A 26,130-nucleotide genomic window follows, 5' to 3' on the forward strand; every position below is an offset into this window, starting at 1 on the left:
TTTTTTTAAGTAGCAACAATCTTGCATCAGTGCTGATTGCTCAATTTATGAAAACCCTTAAATGCCCAGAAAAGGGGCATCTGCCACCTGTATGTCAAGGGGTCTCAGGTTACAGACACAATTCACTGGTCATTTTTGAAAATATCCTCCAACAGATACGTGGCGTTGCACAACCTGTAGATCTCAGTGATTTTAAAAAGTGGAAATCAAAAATTAGAGAATCCACACACCCCCAAGAAATTTTTATATTCAAAATACTCGTGCTTCCTATCCCTAGTGGGTGTTTCCTATCCACACTAGCAAAGGGCATCTGAAAAGTTCCTGTTAATCAGCTCCACTTTATACACATAATTAGACATTCATTGGACCAGTGAGGGAACCTGCCTGCTCTTCATGACAGTGAATCTGTGCTTAGGTGCAAAATGCTCTTTTCCCGCATGGCAGGGATAAATTATGTGCTTTGTTCAGAATAGTAGAGCAAGTCTATAGCAGAGCTAGAATACAACGTAGCCAAAGTAGAGGGAATTTGAGGATCACAACCTTCTTTTCATTTCCTCTAATTTTTCAGGCAAGACTAGTGGCATATTCTTCTCATCTTCATTCTTAAATGATTGAAGGGCATCCAAGTGAGAATCAAAACAATCCATCAAGCCCTGGGGAGAAAAAGACATAGTAAGCCATTCATTTTAATTCTAGGGTATTTCACCTGGGAATCTGCAAGTCACCTGCTGTCAGGGTGAGAGCTGTTACGAACTACTTAGCACAAGACAATCTTCCAGTGTCTTTGCTCATTAAAGTGCAATGAAAGAATTTATCTCATCACCTTCTAAAGTGCATATTTAGTGCAGTACTACATGATTTCTCTTCCCACTGTTAAATGTAAGGAACATGAACCTACACTACCCGTGCTATCGTTTTTTTTCCTCACTTTCACCATCATCTTTAGGACAAAAAAGTGGCACTGTCACAGTTTTAGGATATTAAGTTGTTCTTTACTATGCATTAGCAAAGACTGACAGCAAAATCTGTTGAATAAACCTATTATGTCACACTTGCTTAATACTTTATTTGAATGCTCAATAAATTTCCATCTAATACCATTAGATGCATATCGCATTAACCTTCTAATGGCTGGTATCACACAACTGGGGAGTATTTTACAGGCATGTGTATCAGCAACAAATTCTCAGTGTAAAAATAAAACATAAAATGCATTGCACAGCAGATAACCATATTCATAAATGGCATATAAAGAAACTTGCTAAAAGTTCATTTCTATGTAATAAAACCTGCCACAAACATGGTCATGGAAATGGCTAAATCCCAGGCCAGTCCTCAACCCCCAAAATCAAGTGTTTAAAATCTGTGCACTATTTTGCAACCTTAATATGGTTCCGGTTGGACAGTTATGAGCATTGGTGGGTAACTTCCTGTATCTTAAGAAAAAGTAAGATTTCCATTACCACGCACCACCTTGGCAACAAGATTCCTACACAAAGCTTACTAAAAGGCCTGACCAGTGGAAGAAGGGGAAAAAATTATCTCAGTAGAATGTTGTCCCATCAGAAAAAGTGGATTCGACAGAAATTAAATATCTTGGGTTTCTTCTTCTTCTTAAGGAACTTAATGATTTTATCTACGTGTTCATTGTGAAAAAGAAACCCCTAAACCAACAACACTTCTCTCTTTGTCTCATTCTTAGATATGCAGATATGCTCTAACTACTTAGGCTGAACAACAAAAATCATAAATCAAAAAGCTAAATTCTGGCAAAGCTGTAATCAGTTAAAAAGCTATCTCTCATATCAGGAACAGACTAGCAGCAGTAAAAAAAAGCGGTGTCACCAAGCCACTCACAAGAACCTCTATTTCTTCTTTGAATTCTTTCAAATTCTCTTTAAGGACACATCACAAAAACATCCAACTTCCCCTTTGTTCATAAAAAGACCCTAAGTACAGCATTTTGATGATCAACCAGGCATCAACACATCTACTCTTTTTGAAGTTTTCAGACTCAAAAGGACATTCAAACAGTTATCAGTGTAAAGATTCCAAGATCAGAATAAATAGCTTGCATGGTACCAAGGTACCAAAATAATTCCCACTGCTTTGAAGGGAATTACAAAGTGGTTCAGCAAATACTTAAACACCCAAACTGCATGAACTCACTGGAATGCAACCCCGAGCCCAAGTGCTTTTCTGAATAGCTATGCATTAAGCATAGATTTAAAGATAAGGATGCAATTACTGTGTGTTATTACTTAACAAACAAGTTGTGGGAACCACATAAAAAAGAATACCATCATTTACTCATTCAGATAGTACTCAAATTTAATCTCACCCTAGTGAAGTCAGAAACCATCTTTATAGACCTATGCAGTTATTTAATTAAACTCATCATTGTGCAAAGGTATGTTCAGAAGAGCTTTTCATCTTCAGAAGATAAACATATCCACATCACTTCTCAAAATGTCAAATAGCAACTCCGTAACAAGTGCTTTGCTAGGTCAGACTGAAGTAGAATGTTCCTTTGTGATCAGCATACCTTAAATATTACAATTATTTCTCTGAAGACAAACATTGCTTTAAACGGGTCCTGCAAATCCGGCAAATCTTCTGCCTGCAGATGTTCTACCTCCTGAAGCCAGGCCTCAATGCTATCCAGAGGGGAGGGCAACATCTGGTCCAGCTTCACCTTCCATTCATTAATCTTAAAAAGGAAAACAAGTGATTAAATTTCTCACTATTAATTTCTTCCCCATCCCCAAGACACTGACGTATGCACTGTAAGCTGATGCTCTACACACCCGCCACAAAAACCCCACCTGTCACCATTCAGAAAAGGAGCCTCCAGCGAAGTCAGCTGCAAATCAGTTACGTTTATCTGAGACCCAGATTTGCTCCCCAGACTGTAATCTCAATAACGCTACAGAGAATTTGGCTGTTACTACCCTTGGCTGGTGACCATCTCAAGGCCCAGCAAGAAGAAAATTTATAGTAAGTTAGTTGCAAAATAGAGGGGAAACAGGGATGCTCTGGATGGCTTTCCGTCATGGAGCTGACAGGGGAACATCTCTTCCACAAAGAGCAATTACCAGCAAGGCCCAAGACATCCCACCTGCAGCAGAGGGGGACAACACAGCCAACCTCAATGCAAAGTACCCACTAACCAGATCTCACTATATCGCCATCCATGCCATAGGAAAGAATATATTAACACACTTTGCCCAGCTGCATCATTATCTGAGCCATAATTATGCCCCAAAAGAACCTTTTAAGCATAAATAGCCCAAAAACTTTGATCAGAAGAGTCCTCAAATATAATCAGACGCAGGCCATTTTTTGCAGACATCTCACGACTATAAGGCTGAGGCTCAGGGGACAGAATGGTAATACAGAGTCACCTTCGGCCTCCTCTTGGGCAACGTACACCACTCAGTTTGTCTGGACTTCGGGCTCAGCGTCAACACCTCTTCTATCAATCCAGATAAAGAACCACCTCCCCACTTTTCCCTGTATGAGTTCCTGGGGTAGACTTAGGCTTCTTCATCAAACACGCTTACATGGGTAACGAAGTGAGCTAGAAATTCCTCTGACCTGAGAGATCAGTTTATCCCACTCGTCCCTCATCTGCTGCTGGCCTTCGCTCAGCTCAGCTTCACTTCTTTTTGATGACAATACAGGCAGAAAGGGTTTTTTTCCTTGGTTAAATGCTTCCATAAATGACATCATTTCCTAGGGATAAAAAGGAAGAGTAATTCATTGAAGACTTCAGATGGAAGCTCGTGGAGCCAAGTATTGCCTTTGAACACAATGGTATGACTTCCATTAACTTCAAAGGGTGTGATGCATGGAAAGGCAAGGTAGCAGGAAAGAGGCATACCTGTCTCCAGGCAATATTTGGGTCTGAAATTACAGGTGCCATTCACTAGCAGAATCCATATTTAATATACTGTCAGTGCAGTCAGGGCATGGTTCTCCCTTCCCACCAAGAGAAAGGGAAATCCCTCCCCTCACAGTTCCCCACGGGCCATTTTATCACAAACTCTGGCTACAATATAGACCAAAGGAAATTTTACTTTAGGCACAATCTACAGCCAACGTTCAACTACTCCTCTACAACATTAGTTGGGGAAAATCCACTGTTATTATTAGCACAGAAATGGCAAAGGTGACCCTGTAAAGGGCCTATGTGCTGTAATGTTCTCCAAGTCTTCAACTACATCAATTAATTAAAACACACTACTGTCTCCAAAAAAACTTGCTTTGCTCAGAAACCAAGCAGCATATATCTGTATCCTATCCTCCCCTCAATCATCTGAGGGAATTTACCAAATTCATTGTCAGATTTCCAACTCCTGTTTAAAAGTTTATTTAATGCTTCAGTTTAGGCAATGAAGATGAAAAGCTATGTTTCTGGGAATATTTTTAATATTTCTTTTTGCACAAGCAGTTAAGTATGAAACGCAACTTACTTTGGACTTCCGGTAATATGTTTCATTCTCTGTGTCGATAAGCAACTTTGCTAACTTCTCCTCCTGTGCAGCCAACCAGCTCACAGCCTCTCTTACTTTTTCCTGGTAATTAGAGCAGAAAATTTCATTTTTCCATTTTGCAAGCCTTGTTTTTAATTTACATTGTGCCATAAAACAACACACACTGAGTATATGATAAACCCCGTTCCAAGCTATTGAAAAACAAGTAATAACTCCTGGGGACTGTAACGAGTTTTGAGTCAGGCTCTATCACAGAGCAAGGCCAAAGTTTTAAACCTGGCAGCTGGATATATGAAGGCATCTTAAAATAAGAGCCTGACTGCAGTCCTGTTGAAAGGAGATTAGCAGTATGGAGATATGTGACTAACCAATTAATACATAAACTCTCATAGGAAATATAGAGAATAGAAAACTTGGTTTTCCAGGCAGTATGATCTGTGAGTGACAAATTCTGTCCATTTTACCTGTAAGCTATTAAATTTAAAGGTGGGTTCTGCACATTTGCAAATCTGTCTGCCTCTACCTCAACATTTACATACAGACTTCAGAGCACGCATGAAGACAACCGGGATTGAAAATGTCCTCTGTAAGTCTTAAATGAAAAAACAAGACAACCTGCACAGCAATTCCACCTGTATCATCAAAAATCTTTCACACTGAGTCTTGACTACCACACAGGAGCATTAGAAGGTTCAAGCCAATTCAGCCCTGGCAGTAGCTGAATCAGAGGATCTACTACCTAACTGTTACCGAGTCAGGCTGTAAACCGGGCAAAGAAAGTACTGATATTCTTGGCATCCATTTAGAAATGCCTCAGTGATAAGACACAAGACATACCTGCATGTCTTCTTCAGATTCATGCAAATTCCTGGAGTATTGCAAAAACTGAGCCACATAAGTCATGATTGATTTTTCATCTGGATTCATAACGTCAACATCTACAAGAGCCAATAAACCATTTACATAATTATACAGCCTTCTAGGCCTGATCACATAATTACACGCTATACTGCGGTTATTAAAGCACATTACCATAAACATGTTTATTTTGCAGCAGCTCAGTTAACATACCATTGTTAGAAATTAATATGTAATGAACATTTTTTTCCTTGAGAATATTTTAATATAACATGATTAACTAATGAAAAAATTTCTCCCATGAACAGGCAAGTTTCATACCCTTTCTTCTGCATATTGTTCCTGCATTTGCTGCCAACTCAAAAATCCTACAAATCCTAAGTACAGTGTTATCAAAATAAAGAATCCCAGGTTTGAGCATTACAGTAAAGATCAATGTTCCATTTCAAACTTAAGCACAGTCTTACTTTTTCCTGTATTATAAGTCAACACATCTAAGATTAATATAATCTCACTCCTGATAAGATAAAAAAAGGCAGATCATTTACCTTCAGGTTCAAGAAGCCGTGGAATATTCAGCTCCAGTTCTGCAATTCTGAAAGCCTCTTTCAGGTTTTCTTTATTGCTTCTAGCTTTTGCCTTCTCCAAATCAACTAGACCTGGTCGTAAGGTTTGGATGATGGCTAGAAAAGGCAGTCCGCTTCGCCAGCTTGACTTGAAATCAGTCACACCAATAGAGCCGTGTCTATCCCAAAAACGATTAGAAACAAAATGTTATAGCCTGTTTCTTCAGGTGCCTTAAGTACAAATTTAGAAATAGAATATAAATTCAGTAAAAAGGAGTATAAACCAAATCTAAGGAGTCATAGAGAATCTTGTCACTGAACTTCTGCAGAAGCTGGGTCAGACAACAATACAGCCTGTATTACCAGTTGCTACAATTATATATTTTTATACTATTTTTGCAAAATGACTCAATGTTTTTATCTCATGTTGCATTCTGAAGATAAAGCCTTGCTGATCCAATATGCTTTCTGAATATCACCTTTGTGCTCAAAATCTGTGCATTCTGTGGGATGGGAAAACAACAAGCAAAGCACTGAAGAACATGTAGGTATTCGTCTGTAAAGGCACTGAGTAATGGAATCACCTCTGACATTTTAGAAAATCCAGTCCTTCAAAGTGATCTGGTGCTCCAGGAAAAATACTTTTTTCTTATTCAGCTTAGTGTCTTTGAAATATCCTATTAAGCGTTGCCTGGAGAGTGCTGTGAGGTGCCCAGCTCTGCAAGTCACAGTGAATTCTGGGACAACTTTCCAGAAACAGCCTGGATACTATGTTATGGCATGGAAAAGATGTGGGGTTTCAGGTGATCAAATTTAGTTACAAAACAATGGGCCAAGACCTACAAGATTTGTGCTTTTACCAAAAACTATAGGATTCACCGATAACAAAATCATTCAACGGAATCGCAGTTCAGAAAGGATGCTACAAAACAGATAGCAGTATTGCTGAAAAATAAAAAGAAGCAAATCAAAGAGGAAGATTAAATGGACGGAGAGCTGGTTTTTTACATGCCAGTCAATCTTGTCCTGACAGAACACAGCTAAAAGGGAAACTTCAGTGCCTGAAAACATTCTCCCAGCAGAAAACGTCTGATGTGCTGATGAAGGCCTTTATCTCCCACTAACAACGTGGAACATTAGTAGGATGTAAAGCAACCAAAGGGTTGGAGAGCATGGGCTGACATTATTATAGAACATATTTGAAACATCTTGGAGTGAAGCAGTAGCCCTTGAGGAAAATGTAAAGCCAGCCCCTTGCAAGAAACACGTGTGTCAGCTCTAGATTGTGCGTTTTGAATACTTCCACTGAAATCAACAGAGCTATCAAGCATAAGCAAACATCTTGTTACAACTAGGGACGAGGATCTCTAGGACTAGGGTCCTTCTTGGGGATCATGCAGTGTTTTGACAGGAAAACATAAGACGTGGGAAACCTAGAAATCCTGTGTTTTCTATTTAAAAAAAATAATTAATTATTGCAACTTTGTTAACCAGTGCCAGCCATGAGGATTAAAACTAGCAAATCATGTAAACATTCCACTAGACTTATCACACAGAAGCCCCTAAAAGAGAAAAGCCAAACAACAAAATTTACATTGTGGTATTTTATAAATAGGATTACCTTCGTGTTATTATATTTTATTTAAAGGGCTCATGTCAAAACATTTAGGGCCTGATTGATGCTGTAAGTACTGGTAACATCTGAAATCTAAAGGATTTTCTTCTAAGCTGTCACCAGTAATATTAAAAAACGGGAAAACATCACCACAGTTAGAGGAAAGCAGTAAATACAATGTGTAACATACTATTTATAAGTCTTAGATGGAACTTACAGTGAACATTGTTCTTTTGCCCACAACAAAAGAGCCTTTGTAGCAGAGATCTTCCACCGTTCCTTAATTTTAGCACTTTTTTTAGCTGATCGGCTTGCCTTTGGAGAGGAGTCAACAGCACTTGAACAATCAAGTGAAGGCTGATTGTAAGTACAAGCAAGTGTCCTGGCAAGTTCTTCGATCTATCAGAGATGATGAGAGAGTTAATCAGGCTTCAGTGAAAAATTACCGAGATGTCAGTGGCAGAAAACCACACAGAATTAGAAACAACTCAATTGCAGCTGTAATAGTAGTTCCCTGCCCCCAGAGATCAGATCAGGTTTTATTATCTGTTCAGTTGGAACTATTCCATGCTGAATTCCCATTTTTAGGTGATATTTTGGCAGGAAATAGTCACCCAAAGGCTTCCATATTATACTGTGGGGACCAGCAATAGCATCAAGGGACCTTCTCACTCAATGCGCTTTTCTGCTCCTCCTACCAGTGAAAGCTGCCCACAGCAGCTGTTTTCTGCTGCCAACAGTGTCATGTATTAGGCACGCTCAGAGTTTACTTGCTCACTGAGGGTGCAGAGAAACCTACTTGATAGAACTCAGAGATCTACATTTGTTTGGAAAAGCTTGGTTTAGGTAAAAAGATAATGCACAGGCTGTGTGCAGCACAAGACTCTTCAGCACCGAAGTACCTTTACCAAGAAAAATGTGGGCTACGATACTGTTAAATAATTTTGCTTCTTATTGCGGTCCTGAGACCCGCCACCAGTTCACCCCCAGTGCACCTATGTTAATTCACTGTTGGGCTCTTGCTAGATGACAGTTTGGCTCCATCATCCTTTACAGTCTTACAGCACAATTAAAGCAAGGCCCTGTGCTTTCAAACCTCCCCATAACCTCATGTCAAACAAAAGGCATGCTCAGTGTCTTGTATACGAAACATCACTACGACAGCCTTTGTGTTATTTCAGGCACCTGGTATTGAAAAAAATAATAGCAAGAATTACACATTGTGAGCACAGCCAACACTGAAGAGGGGGGCTACCCCTGCGAGAAATGGACGTGAGCCACTTTGCACTATTTGCTCTATTTGGAGCTTAATCATTACAGTCCTTAGATAGGCAAAGTTTAGCCTATTTTTTAACTGGTTACTGGAAAAATATCTCAATATCTTTCCCTCCTACCATTTGCAGCTAGGTACTGTTCTTCATCAATACAGTGATGGCATTACAGCCTGAAGCAGCTCAGAGACACAGGCAAGACGCACTGGTGTGTCACCTCCCTGAGCTGTCACTTCCAGATGTCAGAAAATAATCTCTGCTTTGTACTAATTCATCTCATTTGGCAATCACGTAAGTCAACACATTGTCCTTTTCCCTCTAAAAACTCTCTTACATCGCTGAAATACTTACATGAAAATGAAATATAATTGTCCAAATGAGGCCAAGCACAATGGAAGGTTTTCCTTCAATAATGTCAGCAACATGAATATTTATGAGCTTAAGCTAGGGGAAAAAAAAAGGATCATTGTTAACAAAGAAAATATTCCACCAGCTAAACTGGCTTTAGTTGTGAATTTTGAAGTTAATACTCACTGATCTGCTCTTTAAAAATGTCAAAGCATTTTCTATGTTGCTTCTGCACTGGAAGGTATTAAATCCTTTTTCCCGTGGCTGTGAAGCAAAAAGAAGAGGTTACATCCTCAGTCATAAAAACTAATTTTCTTTTATATTTTGGTAATGAAGTCCTGCAAAGATCCACAAATTACTTCAGATCAACTTATTTCAGTGTGTTTCAGTGTCAGTGGTAGAAGTTACTTGCAGATAGCTCTATGACTCCAGAAGGATCACACACACACTTACAATTAAGCATATCAAGAAATCTTTGCTGGATTTGACAAAGGACGAAGTCAGTGAAGGGTCTGGAGAACAAGTCTTATGGGGAGCGGCTGAGGGAGCTGGCGTTGTTTAGCCTGGAGAAGAGGAGGCTGAGGGGAGACCTTATCGCTCTCTACAACGACCTGACAGGAGGTTGTAGCGAGGCGGGGTCGGTCTCTCTCCCAACTAACAAGCGATAGGGCGAGAGGAAATGGCCTCAAGCTGCATCAGGGGAGGTTTAGATTGGATATTAGGAAAAACTGATTCACCAAAAGGGTTGTCAAGCATTGGTGCAGGCTGCCCAGGGAGGAGGTGGTGGAGTCTCCATCCCTGGAGGTATTTAAAAGAAGTGTAGACGTGGTGCTTGAGGATACGGTTTAGTGGTGGCCTTGGCAGTGATAGGTTAGCAGTTGGACTCGATGATCTTAAGGGTCTTTTCCAACCTTAACGATTCTATGATTCTATAATATTTTTATTACTCTATCTTACCAGATGTTCACCTGAAAGCACTTCCAACAGATCCAAAAGCAAATGTCCTTGCTGTATGTCTGTATACAGGTCTGAGATAACAGAAGGAGGTGTATGCTGCAAAATAAATTTCAATACTTGTCACACAATCTTTTGCCATTTTGAATTCAACACACTACATAGTATCACAGATTGCTCTGTAAAAAAAAGCATTTACCATCCTTTATTCTTTCAATAAGCTGAAATATAAATCTTGCATCTAATCAGCCATAACCTGCTTCTTCTAACCCATTATTATGTTTGTCTCTTACTCCTCTTGTCCTACATCTGAGTTTTATTGGGGTAATTTTAGCCCTCATTTTCAAGTAGTTATACTTTTCAAGGAGGTATGTGGCAAAAAACCCAAAAGCTTTGAAAAAGGGAAAGTTAAGAGAAGCAGTTAATTCATATTTTGACTTCTTAATCAATGTATCCCAAGTACAAGTTTGACTGAAGAGCTGAGTAACTAAACCCTCACTCTTTTCTCCCACTTGTGGACAACCCAAACCTACCATGAGCTCAGCAGCTTCTACTCAAGGAGGGACCAAAACAGGATTATTTTTTTTAGCTGAGCGAGTCAGAACCCCAGCACATGGAGCATGAGCTGCTCTGTGAAAGCTTAAAGAGCACCGACACTACTATGTGGTTTGTCTTAATACTTACCAGTCAATCAGGTCATCCTGTTAAACTCATGTTCCTGGATTGCATAATAGAATAATACTTACCTAAACACAGTAAAACTAATCACAAATACAGAACCTCATAAAACCCTGAGAAGTGTGCCACAATCCAGCACAATTATGTTTTACTACATCAGCAAGAAAGACACTGTCATCTACTTACAAACCATCTCTTACAAATGTCGTTGGACGATTACCAACACAATGCTGTGACACCTATTAAACAAATGCTTTCCAGAGGCTACTTTTTCCAGCCAATACCTAAAATCTTATATTAATTTTGTTTATTCCTAAAAAACTTAATCTCCATATAGCACATCCAAATCAAAAAGGCAAAAGGCATGTCCTTCCTAAAGAATCCCCTTCTCACCTTTGCCAGTATTGAATTTATCCAGCTAGTGAACGTTTTCTTCTGTGTAAACTCTCGCTGCACTGGGGAAAAAAAAAGAAAACAATGATTAATGGAAAAAAATATCTGGTTCTATTTCTTTCTCAGAAATATACATAGCATCCATCTCAAACCTAAGGTCTGTTCTTCCAGATATTAAGATAAAATTTAATATTAGTTTTTCTCAACTCTTATTTTAGTGCTGACATTTTCTTGCTTGCAGAGATGATACTGCAAGGACCTCCACAAGAATACTTCTAGTGGGTGCAGTAAAGAACAACTAATTAAGGTTTTCTCAAAACCTCCGCAGATGCAAACAGCAACATGAACACATCATCCTACAGAGCAATACGTCTGGAATAACTACATCCATTCCTAAGTGTTCCTTGAAAGACCCAGGGCCGCCCACTTCCCAGCTGGGGTCAATTCTCCCGCCGCATGGGAAAGGCAGCAGGAGACTGACCAGGCCATCAGCTTGCAAGAAGAAATTAATCTTGCAGAGAGGGTGGAAAAGGATGATCTCTTCTGCCTCTGAAAACACACTTTTGCACAAAAGGTAAATGTGAAGGCATGTTTGACATCATGAGGCAAGTGCAAGACTACTCAGCAATACTTTATTACACTCTGGTTTGTGTTTGCCAAATTACCAGTCCTGGGTGGCTTTTCATCATCCAAGATGGCTTCATCAGCTCACCAAGCAGAGCAAGCTGCTTAAGGATAACACAGGCTCCTGCTCCTAAGCCCACCATCCAACCCACAGACCTCCTTCCACTTCACCAGGCAGGTGAGCGGCGAGAAAAACATCCACGCATTACGTGTGTCGAGAGCTGTTTTCTATCCTGTAGCTAACACGTCTTTCAACAGTCCTCCTCTAATCTGCAATACTATGGTCCTGTCAGAGCATGAAACAGTTGATTTCCCCTTTTCTGCTTCTTTTTAAATATCACAGAGATCATGATAAACAGTAAGATAAAGGCAGTCTTAAAGACAGGGACAAAAATGCAATCTCAAAATTCTTTTTTGGTTTGAAAATAGAAAGTAAGTGCAAACATACCACACAGACGAATCAACATTGCAAGGCTCACAAGGACATAAATAGCATGGAGATACTGGCTTCATGTTAGCACAGGACCCAGCCACACCCTTTGGTTGAATACCCATGAGGGAGCCGTTCCAATTACTTAACAAGCCATTATTGAGTAGCTGTGCTCAATTTTATCAGGCAGGCAAGGCTGCTATTGCTGGCACTTGAGAAGGGACGGAAAGCAAATATTAACTACTCTGCCCGACGCCAGTGACTCTTCCAGCCGTAGCTCTTGCCAAACACACACTACTGCTACTGATCTGGAAAACTTGCTTTTGGGGTTGGTTACAGAAAGACGGTTAGGATGAGGAGATTTGGTCTTGTTTTGTTTGACTCTCTCCATATTAATGTGCAGAAGCATTATGCAATGTGGGCCAGATGCTGCAAGTGTTGATTCACCTGGGCAGCTCTCAGCCAAACATCTCACCCGGTGAAAGTATAAGGTGGTTATTTCACTGCACCCACCTAAGCAGACCTTACACCCTCCCCAAGCTACAGCCACTGCCTAGTGCATCCCACTGGGCAGCCTTCCAAGCAGCTGCAGCTGCCATGTGGCTTATTTTCCTTCCCAAATAAATAATAATATTAAAAACTTTGTTGTGAATCAATAACAAAACTCCATGCCTGCCAGCATCTCCCCAGACTGTAGTGCAGAGGTCACTCTGCCTCCGCCCAGGCCACACAAAATACAGCTCAGTACAGATGTGCTTCGGGCACAGCGGCAAGCAGTCATATTTCAATTTTCAGGCCGAATGTGTTTTTCCTCCCAGCTCTCCTCCTACATAACTGCTCAGAGGTGCTAATGATTTAATCAAGCTCTCAAATTCTTATCTCTACCACGTGGTTAATTAATATGGATTTTTATGAGGATGAATGGATTCTTTGTTAGGCGTTTTTATAGGACTCTAAGCGACCTTGGTTTTCTCTTGCCCTAGTTTTCAAAATGTCACTGACCCAGAATAAAAAACGTTATCAGAAAAAACCTGATCATGGTCTTTACTTTGGGCCAAAACTCACCGAGCCAAAAAGTGGATCTGAGAGAACAAAATAAGAACCTGCTAATCTGAAAACACCCCAAATCTATCACATTTCACCCTGTGATTTAAAGCTAATCTTCAGAAGAACTCTTTAGGGAGGAATAACGCGTAGAAGCAGCATGTCACGTAGGCTAGCTGAAAATCAATACACACTGCTGGACAATGACTGTTTTATCCAGTAATGAGCGATCCACAAGTGCTACAAACCAGAATAATCATTAAGGGCTGGAGCATGGGGACATGGCAGGGACCACAGTGGTGCTAAACCCTCCCAGGAGGAAGCAGAGGGGAGGGCAGGAGCGCCGCCAGCCATGGTTTTACTCTCAGCCTTCCTTTACAGCGATACAGAAAAGCCAGACTTGAAATTAATGTCCTCTCTTCTGCTGCCTTTCGTGCCTCCCTTCCTGAGGTCAGAGGCAGCAGCTCGCAGGAAAACACCATCTCCTCCCTCAGCAGGGAGCTGGGAGAAGCAAACCACGGCAGAGCAGATGTACCCTGCCTGTCCACACTCAAACAGCATCACCAAAGAGCAAAGAGGTTTTCTTCTACCACAAGGACCAGTGCATCACTGCCAGTGACCCATTTACAACTGTGTGGCTTTTTTCTTAAAAAAAAAAAAATTTAAACAATTATTTAAAAATCAATGAGCGCGAGACTGCCTGTCATCTTCCCATCTCTCTTTCACCAGAAAGAATTCCCTCCTGTGTATGATATTTTTATATCTTCCTTCCACCATTCAGGTCAGCTGAGGATATGTCTACAGTAGCAAGCATTGCAGCTCTAGAGGAACAGATGAGCAGATCAAAAGAGCTGGTGTTCAGGACATGCTGTACCCACCACGTATGTAGGGAAGAAAGGTTGTGTTTGACTAGCCCTAGCCTGAATGCCCACAGCCAGCCATGGTACCTTCTTAGAGCATTTATTTCAGCTTCATTCAAAATAACCATTTCCCCAGCAGCTCGGGAATGAACCAAAGCATAGTCAGCAGGGATGACTGGGAGAGCCCCTTCAAGACAGCACTGCTGACATGAACTAAAACACCAAGCAGGTACAAGCTGTAAATTATAGGAATGATCAGAGGAACTGCTAAGTACTTGCTGACCCAGGGAGAGGGTGAGCAATTCACCCCTGAGCCCTTTATATAGTCCCTTCTCCCCAGTAACAAGAGTTTCATTTTCTGCCGACAGGAAAGCTGGGAAAAGGAGTTATTTCCAGCATTTATGTCCACCAACATGGTGTTAAGCAATTAAAAACAAACACAGTATTTGTTGTTATGATTAGGAAGTTTATCCAAAGCCCAATGAAGGTAAGGAAAACATTTCTACAGGAATGGGTCTTTTCAAACCCAAATAGCATATAAATACTAACTAATTAACTACTACCATGTCTGTGCAGCAAGTGGGAACTTTTCCTTTCTACATTATTCCCTTCAACCTCCTTTTCCTTTTGAAAGCAAATTATTCAATTTATCAGAAGTGCTGCTAACTCAGGAAGCGTGTTCACACCAAGTTCTGCCCTCCTGGCATTCCTAAACACTTTTGCTCTTCTCATTGCCAGGATCCTGGAGCTCTGAAACACCACTGCCTTTACTGCCACAACAGCCCATGACGTGAGGCACTGCAGTACTTGGGGGCATAGACCGAGGGTGCAGGTTAAAGTTCTAAAGGTACTAAGTCACATCATTTAGATATCAACATATTTTTAATGATAAGGGCTTAAGTGGGTTTTCTTGCATTTTAAAGAAAATCCACAGTGAAGCTGGGATTTGACTATAAGTGGCCTTCAGTGCCCTACAGAGGTGCCTCAGAAGCCATCCACTCCTTAGGCATTTTAATGTTGGCTTTTAACCATTTGTGCACCTGGATATGCCTTTAACAAATTGGAATTTTTCTAGCAGGGGACACATTTATACAACTATACAATCTATTTTTTTCCTTAGTTGTGTGAAACAGACAAAATACCCACGACTGATTTATTTATGCAGTGTCATGTGTTGGTTGCCTCCCCATCACCATCAGCGCCGTCACACGCCACGAAGCCGCGCAGCCAGGGGAACTGCAGACCAGGTCCTCACCCAGGCAGCACGAACAGGGCATAAATTTCTGTGCAGCTCCTATGGGAGCTTTTCAATTTGTAAAAGTCACCCTTGAAAAATCATAATAAACATTTAAGAGTGTTTTAGATCATTCTGGTTAAAGAAAAAAAAAAGTGTAGCTGTAGTAACATTTAGATGAGGCATACAGCTAGAACAAAAAAAAAAAATGTCGGGGAAGAATTAGTAGTCTACCTGACCTCTGGATAAATTAAGCAGGTCTCAGAGATGTATCCTCCTTTACGCGGAGATGAGTGCAATCTACTACATGCTGCACAACAAAAATCCATCTGTACATATCACCATATTTTCAATTTCACTTGAAAAGAAATCATTCATAAAGGATTAGACATAACTGCATGAAAATAGCATATTTCATTTATATCATTAAACACCCTTCAAAAACAGTTTTAGCAGTCACGTTCTGATGTGATCAGCTTTTGGGTTACAGTAATAAGCAGTTACATGCACACAGATTAATAAGCAGAGCCAAAAATTAGGACCCCTGCAGTTAATTAAACAGTGAAAGAGTAAGTACATGCCCCAAACTCCAAGAGCTAAAACACACTCTCTTGTATCTGAATTAGCTCAGCAAGCATGCAAAGAAAAGGGAAAAGAGAGTTCTGCACAGGCTTGGTGGCAAGTGCCATGCAGAGGGTCTGTTTCCTGTCCTAGAGAAGAAAGTGGAAGGATTTGTGCATGGAAAGGGAAGTGGAGGTTGGATCCTACCACAGGTAAACAGATTTACACCCCAAAAGCAAAAAAATATTCCTGCCTCAGAGCACCACAAACGCTGTTCTGTTTCTGCTGTAGCCACCCATCCGCAAGCGGCTGCACACTCCCCTTGCTGCAATCCCGCACGCAGGCTCGTCAGCAGAGAGCAGTCATATCTCCAACTGTTCTCAAAACATTGCCATGAAGCCCTTCTCCCACCAAAGGAGGGGACACACCACCTCACTTCAGGTAGCTGAAAACAATTTTGGATCCCAGCTGTGCCTCTTCCATTTACAGAAGGCCAAGCGCCAGGCTGGACCCCTCTACGGGGGCCAGCCGGTCCTGCAGCGCTGGCAGGGAAGTGGGAGGAGGAGATATAAGACAGGGCTCCCGCGTTACTCCTGCCATGCTGATTGCCAGCCAAGCCCTGCGCTCTCGCCTGCTCCCCCGTAGCTGCAGCAAAAGTGACTTCAGGTTTCAAAGATGGCCCACACGCCACAAGAGAGCATCTCCCTGGCAAGCATCCTCCATTCAGCAAAATGTTTGCAGCCTGCCTGGCAGGAGAAACCCTTCCCTTAAATGTTTCCCCACAGGATATATCGATAAAAGGTCCAGCTCCAGGCTTTTCACCTGCACTTTTAGGTGGCTGTGCAACGACACAAAACAGCTTTGCACCTGCTGTAAGTTGTGCTGCATGAGAAAAGTGGGAGAAAGCAGAGAGGTGCTGGAGGATAGGGCACAGATAATCTTGATCTTATTGTGATTTGATTTTATCATAACATCTAGGACAGAGGGAAGGAAAAAAGAAGAGAAAAAAAGGAGCCCAAGTCCTGACATCATGCAAACATGTTGCTTTCATTTCTTTACTTATTTTCTTCAAGTTTTTCAAGCTTCATTAAATCCCCTTAAAATTTACTTGAAAAGAAAGACTCACTGAGAACAAAGTTACATTTTTATCTATTTTCCATTAACTTTCTTTACTGCATCTTTTAGGCTGAACACTGGTAAGGAAAGTGGATATTCATCCTTGAACACTTCTACCTAAAAACCCACTACAGAAAGCCCACTAAAGCAGGTTTTTACAGCATTAAGCCACTGGCACTAATTTAATAGGATTTGTATAATAATTAGAGCTACTAAGTAGTAACGCCTTTACTAATTATTCTAAGGAGGTTCTTCTTCCCATTTCCTTCCTTTTGTTCCCAAAAGTGCTGTCCTCCTCACAGAAGATTGTGACTTAAATCATAGACAAATATACCTAAAATGAGTGTTTGGTTTTACACATGGTAGCGAAGAAAAAAAAGCTAACCATTTTGTTACATTTTTTTAGGCATATAACGCACAATTACCAAATGAAATGGCACATTAAGTTGACCTTGTCCTACTTAACCAGACTAGACAAGTGCTTTATCATCACTGGGATGTCTTGCAGGAACAATAGAAGATTGGATGACAAAGAATTTAAACGTAGAATAAAATATGAACAATACAGGCTAGATCTCACTCCTGCTTTTTCCTTCTGTGCCAACTATTTACACATATCTCCTGTTACGCCGTGTATTATACAACACTGGACGTACTCTTTGCAGCTATACCTTAAGAATTTGAAAAGCAGATCATAACCAGTTATACATCCATCTTTAGTCGCCCAAAAATTAAACTGCTCTTCTAATACTTACAAGGAGCCATTCCTTGAACCTGGGATTTCGCTAAAACTTCTCCAAGTCAACCTGAAGATTGGAAGTAATCAAAGTCTCTGGCTGCTCACTCACCAAAACGCATGGCTTCAACAATATCAGTGCAAACGTGGCTCATAAAAGTGACTTGGCAGAATATTCTTTTGCACAGTTTTAAACATTTCTCTCAACTAAGCACTGTAGTAATTTCACTGCAAGTGAGCTAAAAGCAAACAGCTCTGTGGAAACATGACTTAGCCCATCCGCCCTAGAATAACCAGGCTCTAAACACGTCAAAGACAGGCTTTCCAGCAGTGCCAGTCCTGCTGCCTGGACCAGCCTCCTTGATAGCTGCCATGAATGTTTTCATGAGTATGTTCAGAGGAAAATCAATCTTAACAGGAAATTCTTACAGAAGAAAATTCAACACATGATTAAGGGAAACTCAGAAAGCTTATCCGAGAGGCCAGCTATGATGCACTCATCCTGTAACTGTTCAGATAGCTGCCATTAAATTGGAACAATTGAAAATCAGCCCGTGAATGCTTGCTTAACAAGTTATAACTCATTGTAAGGACGAAAGACTCTGACCTTTAAGAAATTTGTTTAGAAGCCACAAAAATTTTCTACTTGTTTTGGCCACGAGCTATCTTTCCACATGTGCAGGGGATATAGCAGTAAGAACAGAACAACACATAAAATAAAAAGCACTGTAGTTAATAGCCTCACTAAGACAGCTTAATGCAACCAACTAATTGCCAGCAAATTGAAAACAAGGGAACTAATGAAATGGCATAACTGTTTTCATGCTGGCGATTCTCTTGAAAACAGTTTACAGTAACATGTATTCCAAGTAAACAAGCATAAGAACCAGTGAGCACATCTGTACCAAAAAAGGCAACCGATCTGAAAATACCATGAGAAAGTACTACAAGAGCTGTTATCTTTCATTTCACTGCTGAAATGTCTCTCATGAAAAACAGAAACATCTGCAAAGAAGCACAGACACGGACTAACTACACCGATCATAACGCTACTTTTAACAGGTTTCTCAGATTCCCTTCAACTTGTGCAGAGTCACAAATTTTTGCCAAAAATGTATATTAAAAAGGCACAGAAAACTTCAGTAACCTACCTTGCAGCATTAGATAGAGATCATCTATTTCGGAGGAAGCCTGCTCCTCTGTCGAGGGAGATGACTGCTTTGATGCCATATTAAATCCTATGGAGAGTCTTTAATCAGTTTCCAAACTGTAATAGATATTTAAAAAAAAAAAAAAAAAGAACATCAGTACAGTTTTACATTAAAATTGATGATATCAAAGATGCTCAGGTGTGCGGCACTGAGACACGCAGAGGGTTTTTTGGGTCTCCTTCCCTTGGTAGGCTGTCTCCTTAGCTCGTATAGAACAAAGCAACTGTTCCCGCTGTGTGAATCCACATTTTGGTCCCTTGACTCTTTTCCAAGGGTGGCCAGCAATACTCCACAACACAAACCACGGATCCCAGTGTTTCTTGCCATGAAAACAGAAGTACCAGGATTAGCAAAATCCTACCATAGTTCCTTTCTTTGAGAAATACAGGGTGACAAAAGCTTACAGTGCCTTCTGCAGATTTGTTGCTGCCAAATCATAAAGGTTTTTTTTAAATCTTTGTATTTTTCAGATATCTCTTCCTGTCTGGGTAATTGTTGCAGAATGGAAACAATTTAGGCAGAAACTGCAAAGATTAAGGCAAAATGAAAAAGCAGTGGTTATCAGATGAGAATAATCACAGCTGCTGTTCCTGTCTGGTACTTTGTTACTCCTCAACCCCCATGAAGGAGTTTCTTTTCCAACTCCTCCATTTTCCTCTCCTTAAGATACCTCCCCTATCTCTAATGCAATTTTAGTGAACAACATGCTATGTCTTTCTTAGAAGTGTAACACTTTCTGTTACTGCAGTTCAATTTTCTACTGTGGGGAAAACTGGATACTAAGAAACAGACTCATTTTTATCAGGAACTTCCAAGTTAAATTCAAAAAGAAATAAAGCTGAAAATTAAATAATGGCTCCCCTTAAGCAATCTTTTTGCCTAACTGTAACCTTTTCATCAGAAGTACCAGGATCTACACACTACATATTAATAACTCATCTACCGAGTATATGTCAAAATAAAGGGTGTGAATAGGCCCTTGTGCATATGAATCACGAGGCAGCCTTTGTTTACTCCACTATATATTTTTTTTTAATCAATCCCTGCACAGAAAGAACAAGACGTGTTTAATGAGGAGCTAATCAATATTTTGTTTTCCCCACCCTGAACAATGTGTGTCCTTGTGCTTTATCCAGGAGCTTCTCTGATGGTGGGATAATTAAGTTCCTTACAAGATTTTCCATGGCACTCATCACACCAGCATCTGAGTGCTTCACAAACATCAATCAATTCACATTTACAGGATGTACATGAGATCAGGGGTTATTGCCCACATTTAGCATCATGGAACAGTTTGGGTTGGGAGGAACATTTAAAGACCATCTAGTCCAAACCTCCTGCATGGGACACCATTTTACTGATGCTGAGCAAAGGCACAGAGAGAATAAATGGGGGGAAAAGGTTGCTAACCTGACTCTGGTTTTCCAGAGAAGTAGATATGAGTTCATACGGCCAAAGCACCGATTTGAAATGCCGCAGTGAGCATGCGGCATTTCTGCAAGTCACCCACAACTTACAATTAAAACTCAAGGTACCAGAGTCAAGAAAGGGGAGTTCTTGCTGGGGCAGGTACAGATGAGACCTATCTAGATAATCAGAGGAAAGGAAAAAATATTTTACAAGAGTTTGCCTAGCTTAGCCTAGCAAGAAGAGGAGGAAAGGAGTATTTGATCTTCGGCAGGCACAAGAACAAGATGATACAAGCAAGCCATGCCTTGAGGTTAAGATGGAAATCAGAAGATTTCCAAATTGTGGGTTCTAACAAGGCTGCCCAATACAGACAACTGGCACAAAGGCTTTATGTGGTTTTAAGATCGGAATTGTTCAGAAACAGACTACATAAAGTGGTTGCCTTTATTAAAGGAAACTTGGACCTCCAACCCCAGAGAGCTCTGAGAGTCCTCTGTTCCTGAGCTAGAAGTGTGAGTCTCAAGTCAGACAACCAAAAAATAACTACAGTTAGCTGCCACTGATAAAAATTGGGATGCAAGAGCCAGGACTAGCATCTTGCAGGAATTAAGTGAGGGCAGGGGCTGAGTGGGAATCCAGTTCTCCCAGCAGTGTTGCCCAAGGTGATGCAATCTTTCCTGGGAAACTCCTTCCTTTTTCTCTCAAGATCAAGCAATACAACACTGAAGTCTAAAAATGCAGAATGTCAGGCAGCCTTAATATATTTTAGGTATCACTGTATGTCCTGAATTTGATTTTGTGGTTGCCACCTTGAAGGCTACTAAGTTAGCAGCAACACCCAAATGGGGAATATGTAAGCAAGATCCAAACCACATAAAAAGACCTGTTGCTTTTTGCTCCCAAGACACAGGGATAGTCAGCTGCACTCCCTCCACCTTGAATTTTCCAGTGGCTTTCAGAGATATTTAAGAAGTAGTGGATTCAATGTTGTCCAGTATTTACAAGTGAAATCAATGAACCTGCCTGAATTTGGACCTAAGGGTATAACTCAAATTGGGTGCCCATGTAAAGGAAGAGCCAAGTCATGTTCACCTAGCACCCACGACGCTAAAGTCATTGGGAGCACAATCCAGAGAAAGGGAAGAGGGCTTGGCATTAAAATTCCTCTGTGATAACAGGAAAATATGCAAGAGCCACAAACAGCATTAATGGAAGTTTCATGAACAAAACCAAATGCATTTTCAACCTTTCTGCGACTGTTCCTCCTCTGTCCCCATCCTATGCCAGCTACAGCAACCACACACTACAGTGTCTCCTTCATGTGATGGGACCCCAGTCTCAGTTCAGACCTCTAAGCATGAAAGTAGTTGAAGTTAATAAAACTTTCAGGATTTTAAAGCAGAAGGTAATTAATGCTTTAATGCTTAACATAACTTTAAGTTACTTAATTTATTAATTAATTAAATTATGGCACATGATCATAGAACATATAAGTGGAAAGCAGCATATGTTCCTATTTTATTTTAAGGTCAAATTAAGGCCTCCTTCCTAAAAGGATAGGATTTTTTAATTTTTTTTTTTTAATGCGGAAATCCACTCAACAAATCCACAATACAGGTTATAAAGACACACAGCTAATACAAGACAAGTTTATGCTAAAGCTTTCACGCCCCTGAAACTCTCTGTTCGCTGTCCAACACAGCACATATGCTTTGCCATGCCCTTATTCCTGCCGTCCCCCAAAAGAGGAGTCCACAGCTGCTTTGAAAGGGAGACACACACACACACTCTTTTGGAGGACATACCCGCAAGGATTAGTATTCTTTAAAAGGTACAGATTGTCTGAGAAGGGATTATACACGGATAATATGCCAGTCCCTTTGCTCCCTCCACCCCCCCACCCCCACGAATTTCATTCAAATAAAGCATATTAAGTGTAACTATGTCATATCAACCTCTGAAGAGTCTAAGTCCATCAAGCTATTGGTAAGATTGCTTAGCAATGCTTTACATAGGCATTAGGAGCAATGACCTTTTCTGCTCCGTATTTGATTGTTTCGTAACAACCCAACAAACCTACAGAGCTAAGCCAAATCCTTCATCTCCATGAAATGCTGGACAACTATGAAATATATACCCATAGTGTTGAAAAGAAATCAAATGCTTTCAAATGAGCTGTTGTGCAAGCTCCTTTTCTTCAGCATGGGAGAAGTTACACAAGAAAGATGTCCTTCTCGAGAGAAAAAGCTTCCCACTGGTGTTCTCCAAAGGAGTAATTTCTTGACCACCTGGGCTCAACCTGCAGCTCAAATGGTTCAACCATCAACAAAAGCTTTTCCCGTGATAAGGACACTCATAATACTCAAACCCAGGCTTTCCTCTAGTGGGTATCAGGTAGAGTACTTCTTCCCTTACCTCTCCAGCTGTTCTCACAATGGGCACCTAAAACATAGCTGGAAGTTAGAGCAGTACAGTCATATAATGTAATTTCAATTTAACTTCCTTGGAATCTCTCTTCCTTTCCCTAATTAAGCTGAAATTAGCCAGCAGATTAAAAAATATACTGGGTATTAACAGGTAGTAATAGGCACACTGACAGAGAGAAACCTAAGAGCAGATAGCGGACTAGAAATATTGAGGAACTAACCAAAAAATAATCATATCCCAGCTCTACATTCTGGAGATTTTATAGTGAGAATACACAACACTGATTTAAACACCGTGTCTCAGTGAGGCTTAAGTCCCAATGAGACCTAAGAGATGCTCTTCTTAAGCAGGGCCTTTATAAGGACATTCTTGTCTCAGAAGAAAGGGGGGAAAAAACATTTCAGATGGATTTGGAGGATTCATTAGCAAGGATTTCATAGCCTTAACATCACAGTTTGGATCAGGGTCATTGCAAACCTCGTCCCTCAGCTGTTCCAAGTACCGAGCACGCTAAGATTTCAACGTATGAAAAAAAATAGCAGCTATACAGTATGCTCCTCTACACTGAAACCGCTGCCATTTTCAAAACACCATATGTAACTACAGTTAAAATATACAACGTGTATTTCATTAATTATTTAAGGTTCCTCCTACAGAATTAGGAAGCAAGGTAAACTAGTTGGTGTGATTTCCATACTGTGCCAGGTAAGAATGTTTGCAGTCTCCAGGTTGACAGCTAACTCCTGCATCCCTGCGCTGCCACAGCCGACACACAGATGTACCCTCAGACCCCTCCTGATGAGCCAATCTTGAAAAATCAGATAGCGTGAAATTAGCTTAATGTGCACTCCTTAAAGCTGAAAGCAGCAGATACCTTGCAAACAAGCGCAGCTAGAGGTAGATGAATACTACAACCCACCATTAGTAAATCGCTGCTTCATTGGCTTTGCCTTTGTAGTCCCGTGCCCCGTATTTTCACAGTTATGCTGGCTACATGCTTTCCACTGGTGTTGCAATAGGAATTACAGACATCTTTGCACGGCATCTCCAACCGCTTGTTTTTACTTCTCCTCGTTTGAAGTGCCACTGATTATTTACAACCCACTCAGGGACTCAAAAGACTTTCCCTCCATAGAGACCTCTACATGTAAACTGAAGTCTGTTCCTAGCAACAGATTATTATTACTCATGTGTTCAGTCGAGCCAACATCACAAACAGAAACGGCAGATTTTTATCTTTGGCAAACTAATCCAAATGAAATAGAGCTCCACAATGCAGACCGACTGAAGAACCCTTTCCTTTTTGGTTATTAACAAAGGTCTCAGTTTATTTTACATTCAGAAAGAAGCAGTAACATTCAGAAGTGCAAGTCCTGAGCCTTGCAAAGTGCTACTGAGCTGCCTTCTTTTGGTAAACTTTTTTTGTAAGTCTGTCACAGTCTCCTTAAGGGCAAATTGTTGGGATCCAGATCATGATAATATGACCTAAAGAATTATCACAGAAAATCTTTTACATGGTTTGGATTTTTGCTTTTTTACAACACTTCCTCTTCCCCTCACTTCCGATATACTCCTGCCTCTGTTAAGTCAGAGAAGTTCACACAGCACTGAAGTTTAATGGCCACATTTTCTCCCCAATACTTCATTTACAATGGTTTCACCATTTTTTCACCCAGTGATGGAGGTGGGCAGGAAGGTCTGTTTAAAGCATGCATTTTCCAAGATCTTTACACCAAAACACCCTCTTTTCTTAAGGTCTTACTCCAGACCGAAGTTCATCCCTTCCACATTTGAAATGCTTGCCAACATTGCTCTTGTGGGCAATCTCAGATTGTATACAGGCCCACACAGCAATGGGATAGGATTGCACAGCAAACATACTGATCCCCTTCCCTTCAGAGCCTCAGGTAGCAAAAATCAGGACAGCACCATTGACAGATCTACTCTGACTTCCCTCACTTGAGGAGCTGACAACTTCTCCCTGTCTTGCAGAAAAAAATATTTGTCATCATCCAGCAAGCAGTAATGGCACATCCTCTGTGCTTTCCCAGAGGAAGAAAAGGGCTTCCATTAGGTTTTCTTCACTTTGAAAGTGATAGGGAAAAGAGGCCATAGGCTTCTGAACCTACATAACAGCCTACCGCAGTCAGATGGGTATCAGCCAGTCCTTTCAGAAGTGGTATTAGAGCATGTGGCATTAGAGGGACTCTGCACTTCCTGGGATAATGCTGAAACAAGTCTGGCCATGAGTCTTCCTAAGCTATCAGCAGACGGAGATGAAGGAATGAAAAGGGAAAAGGTTGGAAAAGGCTGAACAATTCTGCTCAGAAAGAACCAAGCCCGGAGAGCGTTAGATAGACGAGAGATGGACACAAAGCTACACCCCATTGCCACAGAAATAGTCTTGCCTCATATGAACTGACACGCTGAAACTATATGCACAAGTAAGGACTCCTCCAAAGAACAAGAGCTGCAAGACCAAGACATCTCTTGTTAGTTTATTTATGACAACAAGCAGGAGTACGTTTTTGTTATCCAGGGACTTCCCAGCGATCTATTTATAATTTTTGAAAACGTGCCAGAACAAGCATATGAGTATACAAAAGCCACACAACTTTTTAAGGCCAGCAAATGTTGCTGCTTTGTCTTTGATTTACACATCAGTAGTACTTCCTGTTTCAGAAGCACAATGGATCTTCTCATTGCATTAATCAATTTAAAAACGTGGTTAGGAAAGTGTCTTTCTTGACCTTTTCTTGTTTCAGGGGAGTGGTAATAGATCAGTCATCCTGGTACAATCACACAGTTTGAAAACTGCAGTTACTCCACGCTGTTGTTAACACACACACAAATGCTTTTATTAACAGAGCTACGCCTTGTTCGCACATTCACAAAAGCTGACCCGTGAAGGTGCACGATGCATCTGTTTGCCCTCAGAATAAGAGTCTATCTCACATTTGTCTATTCCCAAGTGGAAATGTAGTGCCAAAGCATACTTACTAAAGTTGGAGAAAACATTCAGTTTTCGACTGGTTTCCAAGTTTTCCCACATCATTAATAAAAACAAGAACTGCTCGGAACTCAAAATCACAGTTGTTAATGTAAAAAGGGAGAGCGATGAATTCCTGGAGGCTCAGAAGGCTGATGCCATGCCCCTCCGTCACTGCAGGGCACACTGCTGTGCAGGGGAGCCAAAAATACTATGGTGACTTCATGGCTCCATCAAAGTCAAGGGTTTGTGCAACAATTCAGTCTCCAAAACACACAGCCCATAAGCACATCCCAGCCCAAATCTACC

General features: G+C 40.8%; 1 protein-coding gene across 1 annotated transcript in view; it reads right to left on the reverse strand.

Moving 5' to 3' along the window:
* SYNE2 (spectrin repeat containing nuclear envelope protein 2) overlaps positions 1-26,130 on the reverse strand; it is a 197,256-nt gene that overhangs the window by 160,883 nt on the left and 10,243 nt on the right. Inside the window, exons 2-13 of the mRNA XM_075104124.1 lie at positions 18,936-19,051; positions 11,180-11,241; positions 10,112-10,207; positions 9,341-9,418; positions 9,158-9,250; positions 7,753-7,934; positions 5,903-6,099; positions 5,334-5,434; positions 4,476-4,577; positions 3,598-3,735; positions 2,546-2,710; positions 541-653 (exon numbers count right to left, since the gene is read on the reverse strand). Coding sequence (XP_074960225.1) covers positions 541-653; positions 2,546-2,710; positions 3,598-3,735; positions 4,476-4,577; positions 5,334-5,434; positions 5,903-6,099; positions 7,753-7,934; positions 9,158-9,250; positions 9,341-9,418; positions 10,112-10,207; positions 11,180-11,241; positions 18,936-19,014 — 1,406 coding nt within the window. The 5' untranslated portion in view covers positions 19,015-19,051. The remainder of the gene's footprint in view (positions 1-540; positions 654-2,545; positions 2,711-3,597; positions 3,736-4,475; positions 4,578-5,333; positions 5,435-5,902; positions 6,100-7,752; positions 7,935-9,157; positions 9,251-9,340; positions 9,419-10,111; positions 10,208-11,179; positions 11,242-18,935; positions 19,052-26,130) is intronic.

The sequence above is a fragment of the Phalacrocorax aristotelis genome, chromosome 9, assembly GCF_949628215.1.
Source record: "Phalacrocorax aristotelis chromosome 9, bGulAri2.1, whole genome shotgun sequence".
Classification (NCBI taxonomy): domain Eukaryota; kingdom Metazoa; phylum Chordata; class Aves; order Suliformes; family Phalacrocoracidae; genus Phalacrocorax; species Phalacrocorax aristotelis.